Raw genomic sequence first — 22001 nt, forward strand, 5'->3', positions numbered from 1 at the left:
TCAAACCTTACACATTTCCGGACTGTTACACGGCGAGAATTCCAGGGAATTCTCTTTGTCAGAGGAGTTGTTGTGACGATGATGGGCAAACTTTCTCTTCAGGGCCTCCGCGATCAGACCTGCTGGGTCGTTTATTGTGGCCGCGCGCCTTTTGCTCTGCCTTGGCCTGAGTGGCGTGCCCCCTGGTGATCTGCCAAGAAAAACAAAAAAATTGGATATGGGGAAACAGACTTTACAAACAACACTGCATTATTATACTGTTACTATGCAATTATGCTAATATTACGCTATTATGCAATTCAGAACAACAGCCTGCAGCTATCGATTATTGTAGTAATCTATTGATTACTTTGTTTGATAAATTGAGAATTCGGACAAAGGACACTTTTAGCCTCAATGCCTAATGCCTTGCCATACTCTTCGCTCTATTTTTCTAATTAATATTGAAATTTTACCATGTGAGCGTTGACAAAAAAACATTTTTTTAAATAAAAAAATCCTTTCGCACAGATCATGGCACCCATACATCAAAACTCTGCTCTCTATTGCAGTAACCGTGATTTGACCATTTTTATTAGTTACACTCAAACAATTATTCAAAGCAAAAGATCGTAAAAAAAGCTTTTTTCTAATCATATTAATTGATCTAATCAACTAATCATTTTATCCAATAGTCCAACGTAACACACACACAGGTATATTTATATATACACACACACACAAACACATATATATATATATATATATATATATCCACACATACATACATATGTATATATACACATATACATATATACATACACACATATGTATATAGATATACATATATACAAATCCCGTTTCCATATGAGTTGGGAAATTGTGTTGGATGTAAATATAAACGGAATACAATTATTTGCAAATCCTTTTCAACCCGTATTAATTGAATGCACTACAAAGACAAGCTATTTGATGTTCAAACTCATAACTTTATTTTTTTTGCAAATAATAATCAACTTAGAATTTCATGGCTGCAACACGTGCCAAAGTAGTTGGGAAAGGACATATTCACCACTGTGTTACATCACCTTTTCTTTTAACAACACTCAATAAACGTTTGGGAACTTGCTTGGATGACAACGTATGTTGCTCCAAAATCTGTATGGACCTTTCAGTATTAATGGTGCCTTCACAGATGAGTAAGTTACCCATGCCTTGGGCACTAATACAGCCCCATACCATCACAGATGCTGGCTTTTGAACTTTGCGCCTATATCAATCCGAATGGTTATTTTCCTCTTTGTTCTGGAGGACACCACATCCTCTGTTTCCAAATATAATTTGAAATGTGGACTCGTCAGACCACAGAACACCTTTCCACTTTGCATCAGTCCATCTTAGGTGAGCTCGGGGCCAGCCAAGCCAGCGGCGTTCCTTGGTGTTGTTGATAAATGGGTTTGGCTTTGCATAGTAGAGTTTTAACTTGCACTTACAGATGTAGCGACCAACTGTAGCTACTGACAGTGGTATTATGAAGTGTTCCTGAGCTCATGTGGTGATAACCTTTACACACTGATGTTGGTTTTTGATGCAATACCGCCTGAGGGATCAAAAGTCCGTAATATAATCGCTTATGTGCAGTAATTTTTCCAGATTCTCTGAACTTTTTGATGATTTTACAGACCGTAGATAGTAAAATACCTAAATTCCTTGCAATAGCTCATTGAGAAATGTTGTTCTAAAACTGTTCGACAATTTGCTTACAAAGTGGTGACCCTTGCCCCATCCTTGTTTGTGAATTACTTAGCATTTCATGGAAGCTGCTTTTATACCCAATCATGGCACCCACCTGTTCCCTATTAGCCTGCACACCTGTGGGATGTTCCAAATAAGTGTTTGATGAGCATTCCTCAACTTTATCAGTATTTATTGCCACCTTTCCCAACTTCTTTGTCAAGTGCTGTTGGCATGAAATTCTAAAGTTAATGATTATTTGCAAAAAGAAAAATGTTTATCAGTTTGAACATCAAATATGTTTTTTCTTTGTAGCATATTCAACTGAATATGGGTTATTTGCAAATCATTGTATTCTGTTTATATTTACACCTAACACAATTTCCCAACTCGTATGGAAACGGGGTTTGTACATATGTGTATATATATATATATATATATATATATGTGTACATATATATATATATATATATATATATATATATATATATGTGTGTATATATATATATATATATATATATATATATATATATATATGTAAATACATTTACATATATATTATATATACACACACCTATGTACATACGTATATACATATACACAATAGGGTTGTCCCGATCCGATATTTGGATCGGATCGGCCGCCGATATTTGCCAAAAAATGCGTATCGGCAAGGCTTGGGAAAATGCCGATACAGATCCAGTTTTTAAAAAAAAAACTCTGGTCCGTGTTTTCCATCACACCGATTTAAATAATACATTCCACTCTTCTGCTGCTCCCTAAACTCCGTTCCGCATTTTCCAGAACACCTTCAAATCATCCACAGGTCTGCGTTCTAACCGTTCAGACGGCCGTGTGAATTAAAAGTTACGGTAAAAATGTCAGCTGTGTGGGATTATTTTATCCTACAAAACGAAAAAGATGAGGAGGTGGAGTGCAAAACATGCCACAATAAAGTCAAGCGTGGTGGTTAAGTTGTAAGACATTTTAATGACTCTTGCAAGTGAGAGGCTTTTTAGCACTCATCCCAGATGAACACAGGAGCAGGCTGACACCTAAGCATCTTGAAGTGCTCGTCTTTGTTAGAAAGAATGTAACATCTTGAACAGATGTGATAGAAAATGGATGGTTGGATTAAAATGCAGGAGAATGTTTGATGATTTGAATGTTATTTTTACCACTGTGATTACCAGCGGAATTATTAATTACTTATCGTGTTAAGATAAGATTTATCTGAGAGCCAGATGCAGTCATCAAAAGAGCCGCATCCGGCTCTAGAGCCGTAGGTTCCCTACCCATACCCCGACCTTATACACACACAAATACATACATACATACATACACATATATACAAACACATATATATATATATATATATATACACACACACAAATATATACATATATATATATAAATAAATGTACTGTATGTATAAACTCACCTTATATGCATATATATATATATATATATATATATATATATATACACACACACATATATATATAAAATATACACACACACACATATAAACATACACAGTATATATACATACTTATGTACACTTTTACATATAAACAATACATACACACACGCCCCTATGCCTGCCTGTACCCACCCACTCTGTGCCCTATATAAACCATTGTATGTGAATGCTTCCATTAAAATCTCCTGATGATTGAGGGAACCCCTCATGAAACAGTTCTGTAGAGACGAAGTAGTATTGTGATTTTTCCCACACCTACATACTGCGCTCTACCACGGTATCGAGCAATATTCTCTGGATAATCCAATCAAGACATACATATACATATATATATATATATATACATATACATATATACATATATATATATATACATATATATACACACACATATTTGTATACTTACATATATATACACACACACATACACGCACGCACACGCACGCGCACACACACACACGAATGCGCGCCCGTATGCTTAACATGAGCAAAATACGTAAATATTACATGAATGTACCAATTACTACATTCCATATATATACTTACAGTGTGTATATAAAACCTAACGGAGGTTATTGGATGTTTTTAAGTGCTTTACAGACGGAATAAATTGACTCCCATTGGTGACCTTGTTAGCTTACTTTTGATCAATTTAAGTTACTAGTTAGAATGTTTAAAAAAAATTAAACATATTTGTGCTTGTCTTCCATAAGGATTGTGAATGATTGGCAAAATTCCCAAAAAACTGCAGTTCCTATGTTAGGTTAATAAGATGACCTACCTCGCCACTGAGCGTAATTTCACTTGATTCAAGTCCTTCAGAATGTCCAACATGGAAGGGAGGTTGCTGTTACTCAAGCCAGTGGGTTTGTCCTGTTTTTTTCCCTCACATTTGCGCTGACGGATCAGCTCCACTACGGACGATTTGGTGGCGTAGGAGCTGGGACATGGCGGAGGCGGAGGGGGGGCACAGCGAGGCGTGGATGTGAGAGCTGAAACAGGCAAAACTGGCGGTGTGATGTTTGTACTGCGAGATTCCGGCACCCTTTCTAACAGAAGGAGAGGAACAGCCAATGGTGACACACCGCTTCCAAACTCCAATCTGTAATAACGTGTGAGTACCGGCTATCATCATGTCTATCTGAGCTCGCAGCTTTAACAACTCGCCCTCCAGTGTCGTAATCTTCTGTAACGCTTCCTGTTCTGTTTTCATTCCAAAACGCCCGCTTCCCCTTGATGGTCCTTTTGGGTGTTTTCTCACGTCTCGACCCACCGCTGCTTTTTGCTTCTTCAGTGGCAGGGGGTTCCTGTAAAGCCAAAATCAATCAATCATCACTTCAGTCGGTCCAAAATATTTTGTGTGTACCCACAGAGCATCAGCAAATGATGGAAGGGCAGGTGCTTCCACGGTGACGTCCAGGGATCCATGGGGCCTGGAGTTGAGGTGTGGGATCTAAGGTGCAAATCATGCACATATAAGACTCACGGTAACTATTTCCTCAAATAATAAACGGGGATGACTACCTTTACTCAACTTCCAAAACCACCACATGTTTAGTAAAAGTAGGGCATTTATAAGACGATAATTTGAACAAATTCACCTTTAAAACATGTCCTAATGCACGAGGGTAAAGTATTTATTTGAGGGGAGACATGTATTTGTGCAAATACACTTTTGGAATATATCATAACAAAGAGAAGGTGTTAATTTGAGGGGAGGTCTTTATTTGTTTTACAAACACACTTTAAAACTTTTATACATTTTCAAAAGGGAAAGTGTTGTCATTTTCAGAGGAGGTATTTTTACGAATACATTTGTTATAAACAAGAATAAAATGTCAAATATAGGTTATTTGAAGGGGGGGTAATTTGCACCAATGCACTTTTAAAATACTTATTAGGTGATTATCTGAGAAGGCCTTTTTTTTGTACAAATGCACTTCAAAATATGCATTGATACATATGATTAAGGTATTCGAAGGGAGACATTTATTTGTACAAATATACTTTTAAAACATTTGCTGATACAGGTGAAAATTAGGACAATATTTGAAACCTAAATTGTATATTTGGAGTATTGCACTTGTAAAATAATAATAGCAAAGCTAAGGCATTTATTTAAGGGCAGGCCTTTGTACAAATGCACTTTAAAATATATATTAATTTATAAGGGTAAGGTATTTATTTGAAGGGAGATACAGTTGTGATCAAAATTAATTCAACGCCCACACAATTTTGGTGTTTTAGCAAGTTGGACATTTATTCCGTATTTTGTTTATAGTCATATCAAAAAAAGATGTGTCAAATAGACAAATGCAACTTAAACTGTAACACTGTATTTTACAAAATACCAAAAAAGGACATTTTTCTTAATATCTCATTGACAAAATGATTCAACCCCCTAGTTACATGCATCTTTAGTACTTAGTAGAACACCCTTTGGCAGTAATTACATCCTTCAAACGTGATACATAACCGGACACAAGCTTCTTGCAACGATCTACAGGTATTTTAGCCCATTCCTCTTTGGCAAATGCCTCCAGTTCATTCATATTCTTGGGCTTGCGTGCTGCAACTGCCTTCTTCAAGTCCCACCACAGGTTTTCTATAGGATTTAGGTCTGGCGACTGTGAAGGCCACTCCAGAGTCTTCCAGCCCTTCTTCTGCAACCACTCTGATGTTGATTTGGAGGTATCCTTGGGATCGTTGTCCTGTTGGAAGGTCCAACGTCTCCCAAGCCTCAGATTCGTCACTGACTTCATGACATTTGCAGCTAATATATCCTGGTAGGAAATAGAATTCATAATGCCTTGAACGCTCTGGAGATTCCCGGTACCTGAGGCAGAGAAACAGCCCCAGAGCATGATTGACCCCCCCACCATGCTCAACAGTAGGAAAGGTGTTCTCTCTTTGTAAGCTTAATTTTTTCTCCTCCAGACATAACGTTGATTCATAGGCCCAAAGAGTTCCACTTTTTTCTCATCACTCCATAGAACAGTTTCCCAAAACCTTTGGGGTTTGTCCAGATGATTTTTGGCATACTGGAGTCTATTTTCTTGTGCCTGGTAGTCAGAAGTGGGGTGCGCCTGGGAGTTCTGGCATGGAGGCCTTCATCTCGTAGTGCGTGCCTTATTGTCTGGGACGAAACCTGCGTTCTCCCCTCTGCAATGTCCTGTTGTAGTTCCTCTGCTGTTACCTGGGGGGTTTTCACCACTGTACGCTTCAAATACCGGACAGCAATTGCACACAGCATCCTCTTTCTACCACGCCCAGGTAGTGTTTCCACTGTGCCTTTAACTTTAAACTTGCGAATTATGCTCCCAACTGTGTGTCTTGGAATGTGTAATGTATTTGCTATTTTCTTATATCCATATCCTTTCTTATGAAGAGAAATTACCTCCTCTCTTGACTTCTTTGACCACTCCCTGGACTTCAACATGTTGCATATACACTATTGACCATCTATAAGAAGCTGAGCGTCACACAGTCTTTTTCAATCAGTTTAATTGTTGCTCATTATGGTTCTAATCACATCTACAGGTGTTTTGAACACCTGATTGAAAAGACCTTATTCAAATTCTGTTCTTAAGAGTTATGATCTTCAAGGGGTTGAATAATTTTGTAAATGAGATATTAAGAGAAATGAAACTGTTTGATATGTTACAAAATATAATGTTGTAATTGAAGTTGCATTTGTCTATTTAATGCATCTTTATTTGATATGACTATAAACAAAATATGGAATAAATGTCCAACTTGCTAAAACACCAAAATTGTGTGGGGGTTGAATAATTTTGATCACAACTCTATGTGTTTGTACGAATAAACTTTTGAAATATACAATAATAAAGATAAGGTGTTTATTTGAAGGGAGACTTCATTTTTTTAAGTTTACTTTTAAAACATTTACTAATATTTAAAAGGGGAAATGTTCTTACTTAGTATATTAAGTGAATACTACTTAAAATATTAAAGTGGAGGCCTCTATTTGATTAATTACCATATTAATCAAATGGTAATCAAATAGAGGCCTCCACTTTAATAAACACAACAATTAACTTATGACAAGGATTTTTCTTTAATTAACCTGCGATGAGATGGCGACTTGTCCAGGGTGTACTTGTCCGCCTGAATATAGCTGAGATAGGCACCAGCGCCCCCCGCGACCCCAAAGGGAATAAGCGGTAGAAAATGGATGGGTTATATTTAACACTAAGTAAGAACACTTCCCCTTTTGAATATTAGTAAATGTTTTAAAAGTACATTTGTAAAACATAAAAGTCTCACCTTACATTACTACTGTAATGTACTGGACTCTTTTCATGCCATCCAAGTAGATGAAAGAAGTACAGTAGGGATGATATAGCGGCCGTGCCAGCAACTTAAGACTTCCAGGTTTGAGTCCAGCTGCCGCCATCCTATTCCTTGTGTCCTTGGGCAAGACACTTCACCCTTGTGGTTAGCGCCTTGCATGGCACCATCCGCTATCAGTGTGTGAATGGGGGAATGCGATGTATAATGTAAATCACTTTGGGTATCAGTCCAGGTATAGTAAATAGTTACAGACCATTTACCATTGACCTAGTGGTGGAGCTGCTTGTGAACGGAGTTTCACAGCAAAAAATAAATATACATACAAGGGCGTTTTGCATACCTGAATGTAAACACGTGGCGTAGGCTTGAGAGGCAGATTGGAACCAATCCTTCGCACAATGCTGCGATACTGTCCACACAGAGGACTGGCCCACACTGGTAGCAACTACACAAAACAAAAAAGAAGCAATAAAACAACAACCAGTCATTTTGACCATCAATAATCCTATGTGAAAGTGCGCACTCACCATTTCCGGAGGGACTCCAAAATACTCCAGCACTACGCGCAGTACATCCAGTACATCCTGCAGCAAAGACATTGGCCTTGACGAGTGAGTCGATGCAAAGCTTTTTTTTTTGCCTGTTTGCTGACTTGTTTAGGGAACAAACACAACAAAGCAATTAACCCGTCAAAAATCACGCCCATGACATCTGTTAAAGATAACAAAACATTTTACAATTGATTCATTGTTCCAGTGAAGTGCTGCCAGGGGAGGCAAGTGAGGCAGTGCCTCACCTTGCCACCAGGGAGGTAAAAGGCTTAACCATCCATTCATTTTCTACTGCTTGTCCCTTTCCCATGAGGTGTTCAAACACAAAGTAATCAAATAAAATAAGTTTTAATATTTCTCTTTTGGTCTACGCTTTCTATGTGATTTTGATGTGTGGTTCCTGTATATTATATTTATAACAAACGTGGCATTTTTATTAGAGTAAGCCAGCGTTGGTGGGTGTTTTTTGTCAGATGCAAAAATATAATTGTATTGCTTGGAATGAAATTTAATTAAATGAAAGTGTCTGCCAATATGGAGGATTATAAACTGTATCCAAGATTAAATACTTCTCTAAACTGGACTTTAATACAAAGTAGGTTTTCATGGAGGATAGCTATTGTTGCTTCAGATACAAATACAGAAAGGCAAGATACACTCTCAATACTGGATTTATTTTGTCAAAAGCAAATGGGACCAAAAAGTATTTAATAACAACTTTACCAAATACTTTTTGGACCCATTTACCATATTATAATATCATTTTGATAACATTTTTATGAAAACGAATTGCAGCACCCCTGCCGCCCTGAACGGGACAAGCGGTAGGAAACGGATGGATGGAATTACTCCCTTCTTTTTCCTGTTATTGCCTACCGCCCAAATTCAGCTGAGATAGGCACCAGCGACCCCCAGCCACCCCCAAAAGGGACAAGCGGTAGAAAAAAGGAAGGATGGATGTAACATGCAACCTAAATCAACAATGATAAGAGCCTCACATATGATTTTTAAGTTAAAAAAAAACAACTTTCAAAAGTATATATGCCTCACCTGGTGTATAGTTCACCGCACGTCACTGCATCGTTCAATTCTAACGGTTTTAAAATTGTTGAATCAGTTGACTTGCAATGACGTCAAGCAGGAAGTAGTCATCTTTACAGACTTTAAAATGTCACCTGAACGCAGCATACATTCAAACGTTTGTACACGACGTAGCTAACCGCCGTTTGATTAGAATTGGAAGGTTTAAAAATTCCGTCTTATTGATGTTTAAAAACGTAATCAATTGTTAATATGGATGGGACGAAAGAACCCTGGTCATGAAAGGAAAAAAATATCCGCCGTAAACTACACAATGAAGCTTACTTACCATTGACTCTTCTGGTTATACCCGTATGGCTTATAGCAGTTGTGAATAAATCATCATTTTGTCAAAAGTATTAAAAAATCGGACTCAAACTGTAAATAAACCCTTGATCTCTGCAGTGTTGGGAGTCAGTGAAGTCCACAAAGTCGAATACAACGGGTTAAGTTACCTCTTCTGTGATTGGTCCACAGACAAGCAGCCAATAAAATTGTCCGACACTGCAGGGTGATTCGTGGCTTCCACCAATTGCGTTTCACCAACAGCTGGTGACGCCAAATTTGTATTTGTGTCCACGAGCTGCTTTTCTCCGGGGTAAGAAAACATGACATATAAACAACTTCATTGTTTCTTTTAACGCCTTTGAAGTCAACACATCACTTTTATTTACACCTAATATTCTGAATTGGTCTATTAGGCGTTAATATGCGTTTTAACGGTTAGCTTGGTAAGCTAGCTGTAGTGTTAGCATCTGACAGCCTCAAAGTTAGCCTGACTAACGAACGAGGAATGAATGAATGCATGTTTGAATGGCTGCCTGTGTTGTTAAAGATGATGGATGCACTCTCCGTGGTGAGCCAGTTGCGGGATCTGGCGTCCGAGCCCCAAAACCGAGAGGCCATCGTGCAGGACCAGGGCTGTCTACCCGGGCTGGTTCTCTTCCTTGACCATCAGAGCCCAGAAGTGTTGCTTGCTACTCTGGAGGTAAAAGCACACAAACATGCTGGTCACACATGTACTGTGTACTCTTTAATGCAGGGGTCGCCATTGCGGTGCCCGCGGGCACCAGGTCGCCCGTAAGGACCAGATGAGTCGCCCACTGGCCTGTTCTAAAAATAGCTCAAATAGCAGCACTTACCAGTGAGCTGCCTCTAGTTTTCAAAGGCCTACTGAAACCCACTACTACCCACCTCGCAGTCTGATAGTTTATATATCAATGATGAAATATTAACATTGCAACACATGCCAATACGGCCTTCATAGTTTACTAAATTACAATTTTAAATTTCCCGGGAGTTTCGTCTTGGAAACGTGTAATGATGACGTGTACGCAAGACATCACGGGTTTTTAGGAAGTATGAGCACTGGGCACACACACAGCTAAAAGTCGTCTGCTTTAACGTCATAATTACACAGTATCTTGGACATCTGTGTTGCTGAATCTTTTGCAATTTGTTTAATTAATATTGGAGAAGTCAAAGTAGAAAGACGGAGTTGGGAAACTTTAGCCTTTAGCCACACAAACACACGGTGATTCCTTGTTTAAAATTCACGGAGATGAAACTTTCCTATGGATCAGAGCGGACATGGATCCCGACTACATGTCAACCAGCAGGTTTCGGTGACAAAATTGTGGTTAAAAAGTCGCCACTTACCGGATATCAGCTGAGCTTCTGCCTCCCGTACAGCTGCCGTCGACTCCTCCGAGACACTGTGCGTGGACATACACTTCCGACTATCAGGTACCGTTAAACTCACTAAAACACTAGCAACACAATGGAAAGATAAGGGATTTCCCAGAATTATCCTAGTAAATGTCTCTAAAAACATATGAATCCGTCTCAATGCAACGCGATTGCAATCGCGTTTTTTTTTTAACTTGTTTTTTTTTTCCTAGTCCGTTGCTATCTATATCCTCAAACACATATCCTTGCTCAAATTATTGGGGAAATTGTCGTTTTCTCGGTCGGAATAGCTGTTTTTGTTGAAGGCTCCCATTAAAATCAATGTGAATATATGAGGAGCCATCAACATGTGACGTCATCGTCTGCGACTTCCGGTAGAGGCAGGGCTTTTCTCCAGTTGCGAACTCATTTCAGTAGGCCTTTAAAGGCCTACTGAAATGAGATTTTCTTATTTAAACGGGGATAGCAGGTCCATTCTATGTGTCATACTTGATCATTTCGCGATATTGCCATATTTTTGCTGAAAGGATTTAGTAGAGAACATAAACGATAAAGTTCGCAACTTTTGGTCGCTAATAGAAAAGCCCTGCCTTTACCGGGAGTATGTGCGCGTGACATTAAGAAATGCAGGGCTCCACACATATTCCCATTGTTATTAATGTGAGCCACCAGCAGTAAGAGCAATTCGGACCGAGAAAGCGACAATTTCCCCATTAATTTGAGCCAGGTTGAAAGATTTGTGAATTAGGATATTGATAGTGAAGAAATAGAAAAAAAAATAAATAAAAAAGCGACGGCTCCGGGCGACGGCAGTGTAAGCGTTTCAGATGTAATTAGACACATTTATTAGGATAATTCTGGAAGATCCCTTATCTGCTTATTGTTTTAATAGTGTTTTAGCTAGATTTTAAAGATCGTAAAGTAAAGATTGTAAAGACATACCTCGAGGTCGAATGGCTGCGGTGAACACACTGTGTGTCTCAGAGAAGCCGAGGAGCCAAGCTCACAGCTGCTGCAGAATGACGAATAATCCACTGTCTTCGGTAAGATATATATCACAATTTGCCCATCCAAAAACATGTTGGTTGACGTTGAGAAAACATGTTCGCTTGACCGCTCTGCTTTCACAACAAACAAAGAAACACCGGCTGTGTCTCTGTGCGAAAGACAGCGGCAGTACACCGCTTTCCACCAACAGCATTCTTCTTTATAGTCTCCATTATTAAATGAACACATTGCAAAAGATTCAGCAACACAGATGTCCAAAATACTGTGTAATTATGCGGTTAAAGCAGACGACTTTTAGCTGTGTGTGTGTGCGCAGCGCTAATATTACCTCACAGTCCGTGACGTCACGCGTACACATCATCATTCCGCGACGTTTTCAACAAAAAACTCCCAGGAAATTTAAAATTGCAATTTAGTAAACTAAAAAGGCCGTATTGGCATGTGTTGCAATGTTAAGATTTCATCATTGATATATAAACTATCAGACTGCGTGGTCGGTAGTAGTAGGTTTCAGTAGGCCTTTAAATTTTATTTATTTACTAGCAACCTGGTCTTGCTTTGCTCGACATTTTTAATTCTAAGAGAGACAAAACTCATAGAATTTTAAAGACGTGATCTTCACCTGCTTAAATAAATTAATCTATTTTTTTTTTACTTCTTATAACTTTCAGAAAGACAATTTTAGAGAAAAAATACAACCTTAAAAATGATTTTAGGATTTTTAAACACATTTACCTTTTAAATTCCTTTAAAATTTACAGCCCACCAGGCTGCACCAAACTTTTGGTGCCTTGTTGACACAGAAAAGTACAGTGGTGTATGCACAGCAGCTATGAAGGTTGCAAGCCTGTTTGGTTCAACTTATCTTTGTGAATCAGCCTTTTCTGACATGAACTTCATCAAGAACAAACACAGAACACGCCTCACTGATGCACATCTGCAAGACTCACTCAGAGTTGCAGTGTCAAGTTACACACCAGAGTACAACACACTAGTTAACAGCATGCAATGCCAGGCTTCCCACTAACTGACAAAGAAACAGATAACAGATTTGGTGTCCAGTTCAAAGTGTGACATGATTTATTTAAAAATTTGACAGTTTACTTGTAATTTACATGAGTTATTATTTGTACAAACATGGTGCAAAGTAATTCATGATTTGTTAAAAAATGTTAGTGGCTAACTAGTTAAAATCGGATATTGTGATTTCACAAGACTGTCTTAGAAGTGATCATTTGAAAATGTTCAATTTGAAAAATGTGCACTTAGAGAAATATAAAAATAAAGTGTTGCATATTCCTATTTATCTGTTCCTATATATATTTATTGTGAGAAATCATTAAGATGATCAGTTTTTTTTCACAAAGATAAATATTTATTATTAATAACAACATAGAGTTAAAGGTAAATTGAGCAAATTGGCTTTTTCTGGCAATTTATTTAAGTGTGTATCAAACTGGTAGCCCTTCGCATTAATCAGTACCCAAGAAGTAGTTCTTGGTTTCAAAAAGGTTGGTGACCCCTGCTTTAACGTATGGATTTGTTTTCGCTGTTAGACACTACGCTACTTGGCTGAGTTATCCCCCAACGTTCCCACTATGAAGAATGAACTTGGGATGATGGTGAGCCTGGAAAACCTCATGGGAAGGTGAGGTTGTTTTCCCTAAAGGGTGAAATTTTGTTTATTCATTTGCGTTCTACTTAGGCTATGTCGACACCAGGCCTGGGCAATTATTTTGACTCTGGGGCCAAATTTAGAGGAAAAAATGTGTTTGGGGGCCGATATATATATTTGTAGGAAAACCAGTACAAAACCTCACAATAAAGTGTAATTCAGTGGTTCTCAACCTTTTTTCATTGATGTCCCCTCAGTGAATTTTTTTTTTAAATTCAAGTACCCCCTAATTAGAGCAAAGTATTTTTGGTTGAAAAAAAGAGATAAAGAAGTAAAATACAGCACTACCAGCTGCCAGACTAGATTTGACCGATCTAAGTCGATGAGAATGAACTGATAAAGCTTACTAAAGATATTGACACTTGCTGCTAGACTAGATATGACCAATCTAAGTCTGAGCATGAACTGATGAAACTTATTGACGGCTTTACATAAAAACATGTATGTTTTGTCAATGATTACCTCACATAGGGACAACCAGTCAGTGGACATCACCAGTTTGGCTAAGGAGGTGTATGGAATTCTGACCGCACCTCTTCCTGTACATCGCACACCTGAGAGAAGGAAGAAGTCACAGTTCTTCATCAACTCTTCCTACAAGGCCAAGTGTGTCACGTTACACATCCAGGGCCTGGACAGCGCTGTGAGTAGACCATACATGTAATTACCACCTGAAGTGGTAGTGACAAGTGTATTGTGTCTTACTAAGGACCAGCGGGGCTTGTGCGAGGAGGCTCTGCTGAAGGTTCGAGGAGTCATCAGCTTCACGTTTCAGATGGCGTCCAAGAGATGCACCGTGCGCATTCGCTCTGACTTACCCACTGAGGTGAAAGACTTCTCTCTTAGCGTGTATTTATTGGGAATCACGTTACAAACACAAATGTTGTTTCTACTTTTGCAGAGCCTTGCTTCTGCCATCGCAGACACAAAGGTGTTGTCGGCCCAACAGGTGGTGAAGAATGAGGCGGGAGAAGAGGTGAGCCAGGCTCAGACAATTCAGAAGGGTCAAGTCACTTTAGCCAATCAAAAGAAAGTAATTTCAGGAAAATAAACACTTTAATCAAATATTACACAAAACCAACCACAAACTCTTGCAAAACATTAAAGGGGGGTTTGTCCACATCTGTCTCGGACAGTTTGTGCCTCTGAGAAGCACTGTTGTGTACTGAACAGATGTTTACTTTATCACAATAAACATCTGTTCTGTATTTTAACATAAAAGTGTTTTATTGTGAGGCATTAAAAGCCACACAATGCAATGGGTCCATCACACCCACAAACGCTGGCTGAGTAACAACAATATAAACGTTGCATGAAAAATTTCTCTGCCAGTTTCTGCATCCCACAGGGATTCTTCTTTTGTGTTTCTGCTTCTGCACCTGTAGTTCCCACACAAGGTTGCAACATTGTTTGTCAACAGTCTGCTCTCATTTTCTAGCACATTTGACCCTCTGATGTTCTGTGTATCTACGCGCTGTCCTCCTCCTGTCTAGGCCTGCTGTGTGTGTGTGTGTGTGTGTGTGTGTGTGCGCGGTAAACAGAACATCAATTTCCACACCTCTATTAGCCCCGGGTCCAGTGGACCCGGACATCTTATATGTAATAGACATGTGTAGGGAGGGTGTATGGTGTGTGGTCATTAAAGATGTATTCTGATATGTTCTTCACAGAAAATGAGCCTAAGTCAGTGAGTCTCAGTTTGAAAACTTAATTGTATCATTTTTCTTTTAATAAAAAATGAAAACAGGTCCCACAGACCCGAACATCACCCACACAAGGTCTCTTGATGAAAAGACTGTTAAAACATGAGCTTTTTTTTTAACTTCTTTCCTCAAGGTCTTCATCCCTCTAAACCCATCTGTAGCAGAGGTGCATCAAATATCTGCTCTGCCAGACTACCTTCCTGAAGAGGAGGATAGTCCTGAGAAGGAGGTGGACCGTGCCGTGTCCCGCACCACCGCCAAGGATGACGCGAGCGGGAGCTGGCTTAACGCTGCGGCCAGTTTCCTCACCAAGACATTCTACTGGTAATAGACTCCTCGAATGCTTGCTGAGTGGACAAATCCTAAGAATCCCCACCGATGATCTAATTCAGGTTTTTGGCTGGACAACTGGATTGGTTTCCTGTAAATATTTACTTAAAATCTGTACTCTTTTCTTTATTTTTGAACACCAATGAGTATTTGCGCAGATAGAATAAACGCTGCTCCTCAAGCACATGGCTCCTTTTTCCGTTTGCAGGTGGCGCCACAATTCTTTTTCTTTCAGTATTGTTTCATATAGTTAATCAATTGTTGGGAAAAACTTGCAGGAGCAGGGTACATTTTCAGAATGAAAGCGTTTACCCATAATCCACACATGCATTCTTTGCAGTCGGGTAAATAAACTGCTAAAGCCACTCTGATGAATTCAGGTATAGAGACATACAAGTCCTATTTTAAACAAGCTGACAGAGAAAAATAATCATGTTAAAGGCTTATTTTTGCGCAAAATACAGTTAAAAAATCTTAACAGGTCAGGCTTTTAATAAAAAATATTAACTTTTATCCAACATTTATAGAATGCAGGTTTTTAAGCAATTTGTCAGCTAAGTGGTCTTCCCAAACATGTTTGCCATACTGCATGAGGAGTACAGGTGCTGGTCATATTATTAGAATATCATGAAAAAGTTGCTTTATTTCAGTAATTATATTCAGAAGTGAAACTTACATATTATATCAATTCCTTACACACATAGTGGTATATTTTAAATGTTTATTTCTTTAAATTTTGATGATTAGCACTGACAATTACTGAAAATCCCAAATTCAGTATGTCAGAAAATTAGAATATTAGTTACGACTGGTACCAAAATATTTTTTTTTAGAAATGTGGGCCAACTGAAAAGTATGAACATGTAAAGTTTCAGCATGTACGGCAATCAATACTTAGTTGCAGCTCCTTTTGCCTGAATTGCTGCAGCAATACGGCGTGGCATGGAGTCCACCAGTCCGTTGCACTCCTCAGGTGTTATGAGAGCCCAGGTTGCTTTAATAGTGGCCTTCAGCTCTTCAGCATTGTTGTGTCTGGCATCTCGCATCTTCCGCTTCACAATACCCCTTAGGTTTTCTATGGGGTTAAGGTCAGGTGAGTTTGCAGGCCAATCAAGAACAGGGATACCATGGTCCTTAAACCAGGTACTGGTAGATTTGGCACTGTGTGCAGGTGCCAAGTCATGTTGGAAAATGAAATCTTCACCTCTATAAAATTGGTCCGCGGCAGGCAGCATAAAGTGTTCTAAAACTTCCTGGTAGACTGCTGCATTGACCCTAGACCTCAGGAAACACAGTGGACCAACACCAGCAGATGACATGGCACCCCAGACCATTACCGATTGTGGAAATTTGACCCTGGACTTCAGGCAACGTGGATTCTGTGCCTCTCCTGTCTTCCTTCAGACTCTGGGACCTTGATTTCCAAAGAAGATACAAAATTTACTTTCATCTGAAAACATAACTTTGGACCACTCAACAGCAGTCCAGTCCTTTTTGTCTTGAGCCCAGGCGAGACGCTTTTGACGTGGTCTCTTATTCAAGAGTGGCTTTACACAAGGAATGCGACAGCTGAAGCCCATATCTTGCATACGTCGGTGCGTGGTGGTTCTTGAAGCACTGACTCCAGCTGCAGTCCACTCTTTGTGGGTCTCCCCCACATTTTTTAATCGGTTTTGTTTGACAATCCTCTCCAGGGCGTGGTTATCCCTCTTGCTTGTACACTTTTTTCTACCACATCTTTGTCTTCCCTTCGCCTCTCTATTAATGTGCTTGGACACAGAGCTCTGGGAACATCCAACCTCTTTGGCAATGACCTTTTGTGTATTGCCCTCATTCTTTAAAGTATCAATGGTCATCTTTTGGACAGTTGTCAAGTCAGCAGTCTTCCCCATGATTGTGTGTCATACAGAATCAAAACGAGAGACCATTTAAAGGCTTTTCCAGGTGTTTTGAGTTAGTTAGCTAATTACAGTGTGGCACCAGGTGTCTTCAATATCTGACCTTTTCACCATATTCTAATTTTCTGAGATGTTGAATTTAGGGTTTTCATTGGTTGTCAGCTATAATCATCTCCTTTTTGGCAAAAAACACTTGAAATGTATCAGTCTGTTTGGAATGAATGTATACATTCTATAAGTTTCACTTTCTAAATGGAATTAATGAAATAAATCAACTTTTTCATGATATTCTAATAATATGACCAGCACCTGTATGTAGAGGAAAAAGGGTTGACAGTCATCCTATTATACTGTATTAGTTTTCTGGCATGTTCTTTGTACTTGGTAAGGCAACAACAAAATGTCACATTGAGCAGCTTTCTACAAATAATTACCAATAGGGTTACTGCAAAAATAATGTCTCCGGAAGAACTGAAATAAGAGTGGACGTTTTACGGACGTGGCGTGCAGCTCTGACTGGGTTGACACTCATGTGAGAAGAAACTGAAGTCCAAGCAGACATTTTTCTTTAAGTGAAGACTTTCAGTGTTGGAATTAGAGCTAAATCCAAAGGTCACATTTTATGAGTACAGTCATTAAATAAACAATAAGTACCAGTACTCACCCCAAAGCTTAGTTTTCTGAACTTAGGTTTTTATTCATCTTTACCATCAACCGTGCTCATCCAACCAGGTCATGTAGTTTTAAACACTAAGTGCAGCACAGGTGTGTTACATCTCAAAGCTTTTCGTGTGAGAAGACACTGACATGTTTCTCCACCTTTCTGTAACATATCGTGTCAGCTATGATCCTCTGCTCCTCTCTCATATGGGGTCTCCTCACAGGGGCTCAGTTTTAGGCCCTCTTCTCATTTCCCTCTGTTTGGCATTTTATTCTACTGTTATAAAGATGACTATTCTTCTTAAAAGACAAAGCACTGCCTCTATCCAGCATTTGCTTAGTTGTTTTCACAAAAAACACCTGACTGGCGCTTACCTTTTTACATTTTAATAAAAAATAATAATCAAAGGGAGAATATGGGTACTTCAGCTCAGTATATAAAACCCATTCGTAAAGGTAAGGTCAAGTCGCCAGTCACATATTTGGAAATAGAAATGCAGTCCGACTTGGAGTCAGACAGTCAAATAAAGGCTGTTGTCAAATCAAGCTTTTCTCATTTGCGGCCACTGTTCAAAATAAAGCCAATTCTTTTGCACGAGCACATTAAAACAGTTACGCACACCGTTGTCACTTCTTTGCTGTACTGTGTCACGACCATGTCCAGCAACTCTTGCTGAGCAAATTAAGGAAATAGGAGAAAAAATAGGAGCATAAGAGGACATTGCAGACTTTTCTTCATCTCTCACTTTAAACGTGAGTGAAGAATCCACTACCGACCTGATAAGTCCAAAAGAAAAAGAAAATACATTATTGTATGCTCACATATGGTACTTGGTGGTTGTTTCATCACACCGCAGCTGCCAGCTAGTCCTGGAACATAATCAGGCGACCGTGAGGGCTGGGGCGCACTTGATTACACGCCGCCACAGTTTGCGGTTTGCCATGGCAATGGAGGAGTCCTGTTCATTGAGACCTGCATCCTTTGATAGCACATCTGGGAACGTGAACCTTCTGTAGCGGACAGGGCCGCCGGGTTTCCACAGCAGTAGTGGCTGAATGATCTCCCCAGTGGCACGATAGCAATGCCCAGCCAACGAGAGCCTCTGCTTAGCAACCTTCTAAGATAATCGCTTAATATCTCCGTATATACGCTCTAAGGTAACATGTGGACCTTTCGGACATGACTGAGCAAGTTGGTGTAACCTCCGTCCAAGCACTTCTGTTGTGTGGTGCATCGTGGCAGAGAATAGGCTCTGTCAGCGTTCTAAAGATGAACATTTTCGTCTCCATTACCGATGGTCGAGTGCCATAACTTATGCAGCTTACTGTCCATGCTGAGGCTTAGCGGGACTTCATATCTTTTGCGGCATCCAACATGTAAGACACAGGGTGGAAAAGTTCTTACCAACCCTGAAAAACATTTGAGTTTGAAGTGAATTAATTGAATATGTTAAACATATGGTGAATGTTTACATTCAACTTGGAGAAAGCGAACCACCAGGTTTAAGTAAATAATGGTTGAATCCATAGTAAATTAAGGAGCCTTAGTTGGACATTTGCATGTGGACTGGGCTAACTCGCTCACGAGAAGAGGCAATAAATTCAGACTTCAGAATGCTAAAGTGATAGCTCTATCCTGGAGGAGAGACTCCATGTCAAATTTTAAGTTACAACATATAGAGGTTATTTTCCGGTCACTTACACATGAACATCTCCTTACATGGTCAGGTTGTACTCTCCTGAATTAACACACACCCAGACAGCAAATGAAGGAATATAAGACTGTGGTTCGACGACTCCAAGTTAGGAGTGCCTCATTTTTTGACTTGACCTACTCCAGGTACTGCAGTCCTATATAATGACGCACGCTTGTAACAAAGCAGCTTTTTTATAAGCAAAGCGTCTCCACGTCTCTCTTGATCCAGCCGCACTGCCGTGTTACTCCTCTGCCCGGGAGGAGGTGACAAGACCAGAAATACACCAAGTTATTTCTTGGTGGTCAGCCGTGGATAATTAAGAAGTGCCATAATTTTAGCCCCATGGCCAAAGAATGCAACAGTTCCCCTTCCACAATCACATTTAGCTAAGTTAGTAGCGAAATATGCTTTAGTCAATTGGTCAAACGATGAAGATGAGCATACCATGTAACGATAAATAACGCATCATGTAAATAAACTGAGCAGCATCCAACTCTGACACTACACGGAATGTTCCTGAAGCATTTTTTTAAAGCAAACGGCATGACAACGTTTGAGTACAAACCCGATGTGATAAAAGTAGAAATGCCCATGTGCTGAGACAAAGGCACTTGCCAATAGCATTTTAATATGTTGATTCCACTGACACACCTGGCTGAACCCAGCTGATCAATACAGTTATCCATTCGGTAAGTCAACTAACCAATCGGCAAGTACATTTCTGAAGTCAACCAATTTACATGAAGACAGTCAGCTAGATGAGAAAAACAGTAATTTTATATCCAAGGAAGTAACTGACCTCAAAGTGCCTAAGTGTCATGCTCTATCCAATTATTGTGTGAAGGAGTATCTCCAAACAAAGAGGGTACTTACGCACCAAATCAGCTAACTGAAGGTATTTACACCTCAAGACAGGAGCTTTTCCAAATCACAAAGAGATGCAGAATTCCTTGTAGCAAACTCTTGCCATGCTCGGGCAACTCATCAGCCTCTTGCAAAAACACAGCACTGACAGCTGGCATTGGACGCACATCATCCTTAACTGCAACAGCTGTTGTAGTTGGCTGTGACATTGTTTCAGAAGGTTGACACGACACAGTTGCTGCAATAAAACAAGTTACGTGAAAATGCCATTTCTTTTTACGATTCCAATCCGTGTTTCATTTTCTCAACATCAACAATTATTTGTGCTGCTCAAAATTTAAACCTTACTTGAAGGAGAATCAATTTGTTCAATTAAACCCAACTCAAGCAATTTCGCTTGTACTGCAGCGTTTAGTCGCCTGTGACCAATCACGGTTACGGAATAACACTCAGCAGTCGCTCTTTACTGCAAGCATCCAAGGCTTCCTCAGAAGTAGCAGCAACACACTCAACTACAATATTTACAAATTGGTGACAAGCTAAACAACAAACCAAAAGCCCAGACTGAGGACTAACCCTCAAACGCTTTGGAGTGTTCCCTGCAAACTAAAAGAAAAAGAGTGTAAAATGAAGGTAACATAATTAGTCATTCCTGGGGAGAAGAGAGAAAACTGTGGATCATATTATTTCCTGAGCGCGTCCTGCCAGGTGCTTCATATTTGGGTGAATGAAGGCTCCAGAGAAGGAGCACACACCCACATTCCCTAGGAGTGTCTACTGGCCGCCACAACTCTAAAGCACTTTACGTTGTGGTTAGCGGGACGTCCTTAGCTGACACAAAACGCTGCTGTGAGTCTTTTAACTGGCACTCGGAAATGCGAGCACATTACCCCAATTTAAGCTTCTCTCCACTATCTGCCCGTACATGTTGCAATTCATTTTTTAATTATATTTTTTTAAATCCCTAGATGGACTGGCCCTGTGCTACCAGTCTGTTATCAAATCTCTTCTTAAATATGTCATTTCCTTGGCTTTTGGCACTTTTAAAGTTATTTTTACCCTAACTCATATGTTTTTTTTTTTTGGTTGAAGACTCGTTTTTTTTTGTTTCCATTTTATTTATTTTTATTGTGGCTTTTTCTAGTTTTATCCAAGTTTTTATGTTTTAAAAATATTTAGGTGTGTTTCAGCTGTTTCTATTTGTTGCCTTTTAATAATTAATCTGTAGAGGATTTGGGTCACTGTTTTTAAAGTGCTGTACAAATATAGTTGGATTAGATAAATGACAAGTCCAATGACAGTCCTGACCCTCCTGTCGCTATTTAAGCAAAATGAA

General features: G+C 39.4%; 2 protein-coding genes across 10 annotated transcripts in view; one reads left to right on the forward strand and one right to left on the reverse strand.

The window, feature by feature from the left end:
• armc1l (armadillo repeat containing 1, like) overlaps nucleotides 1-15727 on the forward strand; it is a 30555-nt gene extending 14828 nt beyond the window's left edge. The window contains exons 1-7 of one of the 2 annotated variants that reach the window (XM_061900716.1): nucleotides 9261-9739; nucleotides 9977-10129; nucleotides 13395-13486; nucleotides 13985-14156; nucleotides 14223-14339; nucleotides 14415-14489; nucleotides 15350-15727. In XM_061900716.1, the coding sequence (XP_061756700.1) occupies nucleotides 9977-10129; nucleotides 13395-13486; nucleotides 13985-14156; nucleotides 14223-14339; nucleotides 14415-14489; nucleotides 15350-15544 (804 nt within the window). In that variant the 5' untranslated portion in view covers nucleotides 9261-9739 and the 3' untranslated portion in view covers nucleotides 15545-15727. Of the gene's footprint in view, nucleotides 1-9260; nucleotides 9740-9976; nucleotides 10130-13394; nucleotides 13487-13984; nucleotides 14157-14222; nucleotides 14340-14414; nucleotides 14490-15349 lie in introns of those variants that run through there. The other variant, XM_061900714.1, reaches the window with a different exon arrangement.
• mtfr2 (mitochondrial fission regulator 2) overlaps nucleotides 1-21872 on the reverse strand; it is a 36074-nt gene extending 14202 nt beyond the window's left edge. The window contains exons 1-7 of one of the 8 annotated variants that reach the window (XM_061900713.1): nucleotides 9431-9879; nucleotides 8038-8157; nucleotides 7851-7955; nucleotides 4567-4649; nucleotides 4319-4503; nucleotides 3978-4245; nucleotides 12-190 (exon numbers count right to left, since the gene is read on the reverse strand). In XM_061900713.1, coding sequence (XP_061756697.1) covers nucleotides 12-190; nucleotides 3978-4245; nucleotides 4319-4503; nucleotides 4567-4649; nucleotides 7851-7955; nucleotides 8038-8157; nucleotides 9431-9433 — 943 coding nt within the window. In that variant the 5' untranslated portion in view covers nucleotides 9434-9879. Of the gene's footprint in view, nucleotides 1-11; nucleotides 191-3977; nucleotides 4246-4318; nucleotides 4504-4566; nucleotides 4650-7850; nucleotides 7956-8037; nucleotides 8162-9111; nucleotides 9197-9430; nucleotides 10123-20674 lie in introns of those variants that run through there. The other 7 variants (XM_061900708.1, XM_061900712.1, XM_061900710.1 and 4 more) reach the window with 7 other exon arrangements.
• Between the last annotated feature and the right edge of the window lie 129 nt (nucleotides 21873-22001).

Source organism: Nerophis ophidion, linkage group LG05 (assembly GCF_033978795.1).
Source record: "Nerophis ophidion isolate RoL-2023_Sa linkage group LG05, RoL_Noph_v1.0, whole genome shotgun sequence".
In the NCBI taxonomy this organism is placed as follows: Eukaryota; Metazoa; Chordata; class Actinopteri; order Syngnathiformes; family Syngnathidae; genus Nerophis; species Nerophis ophidion.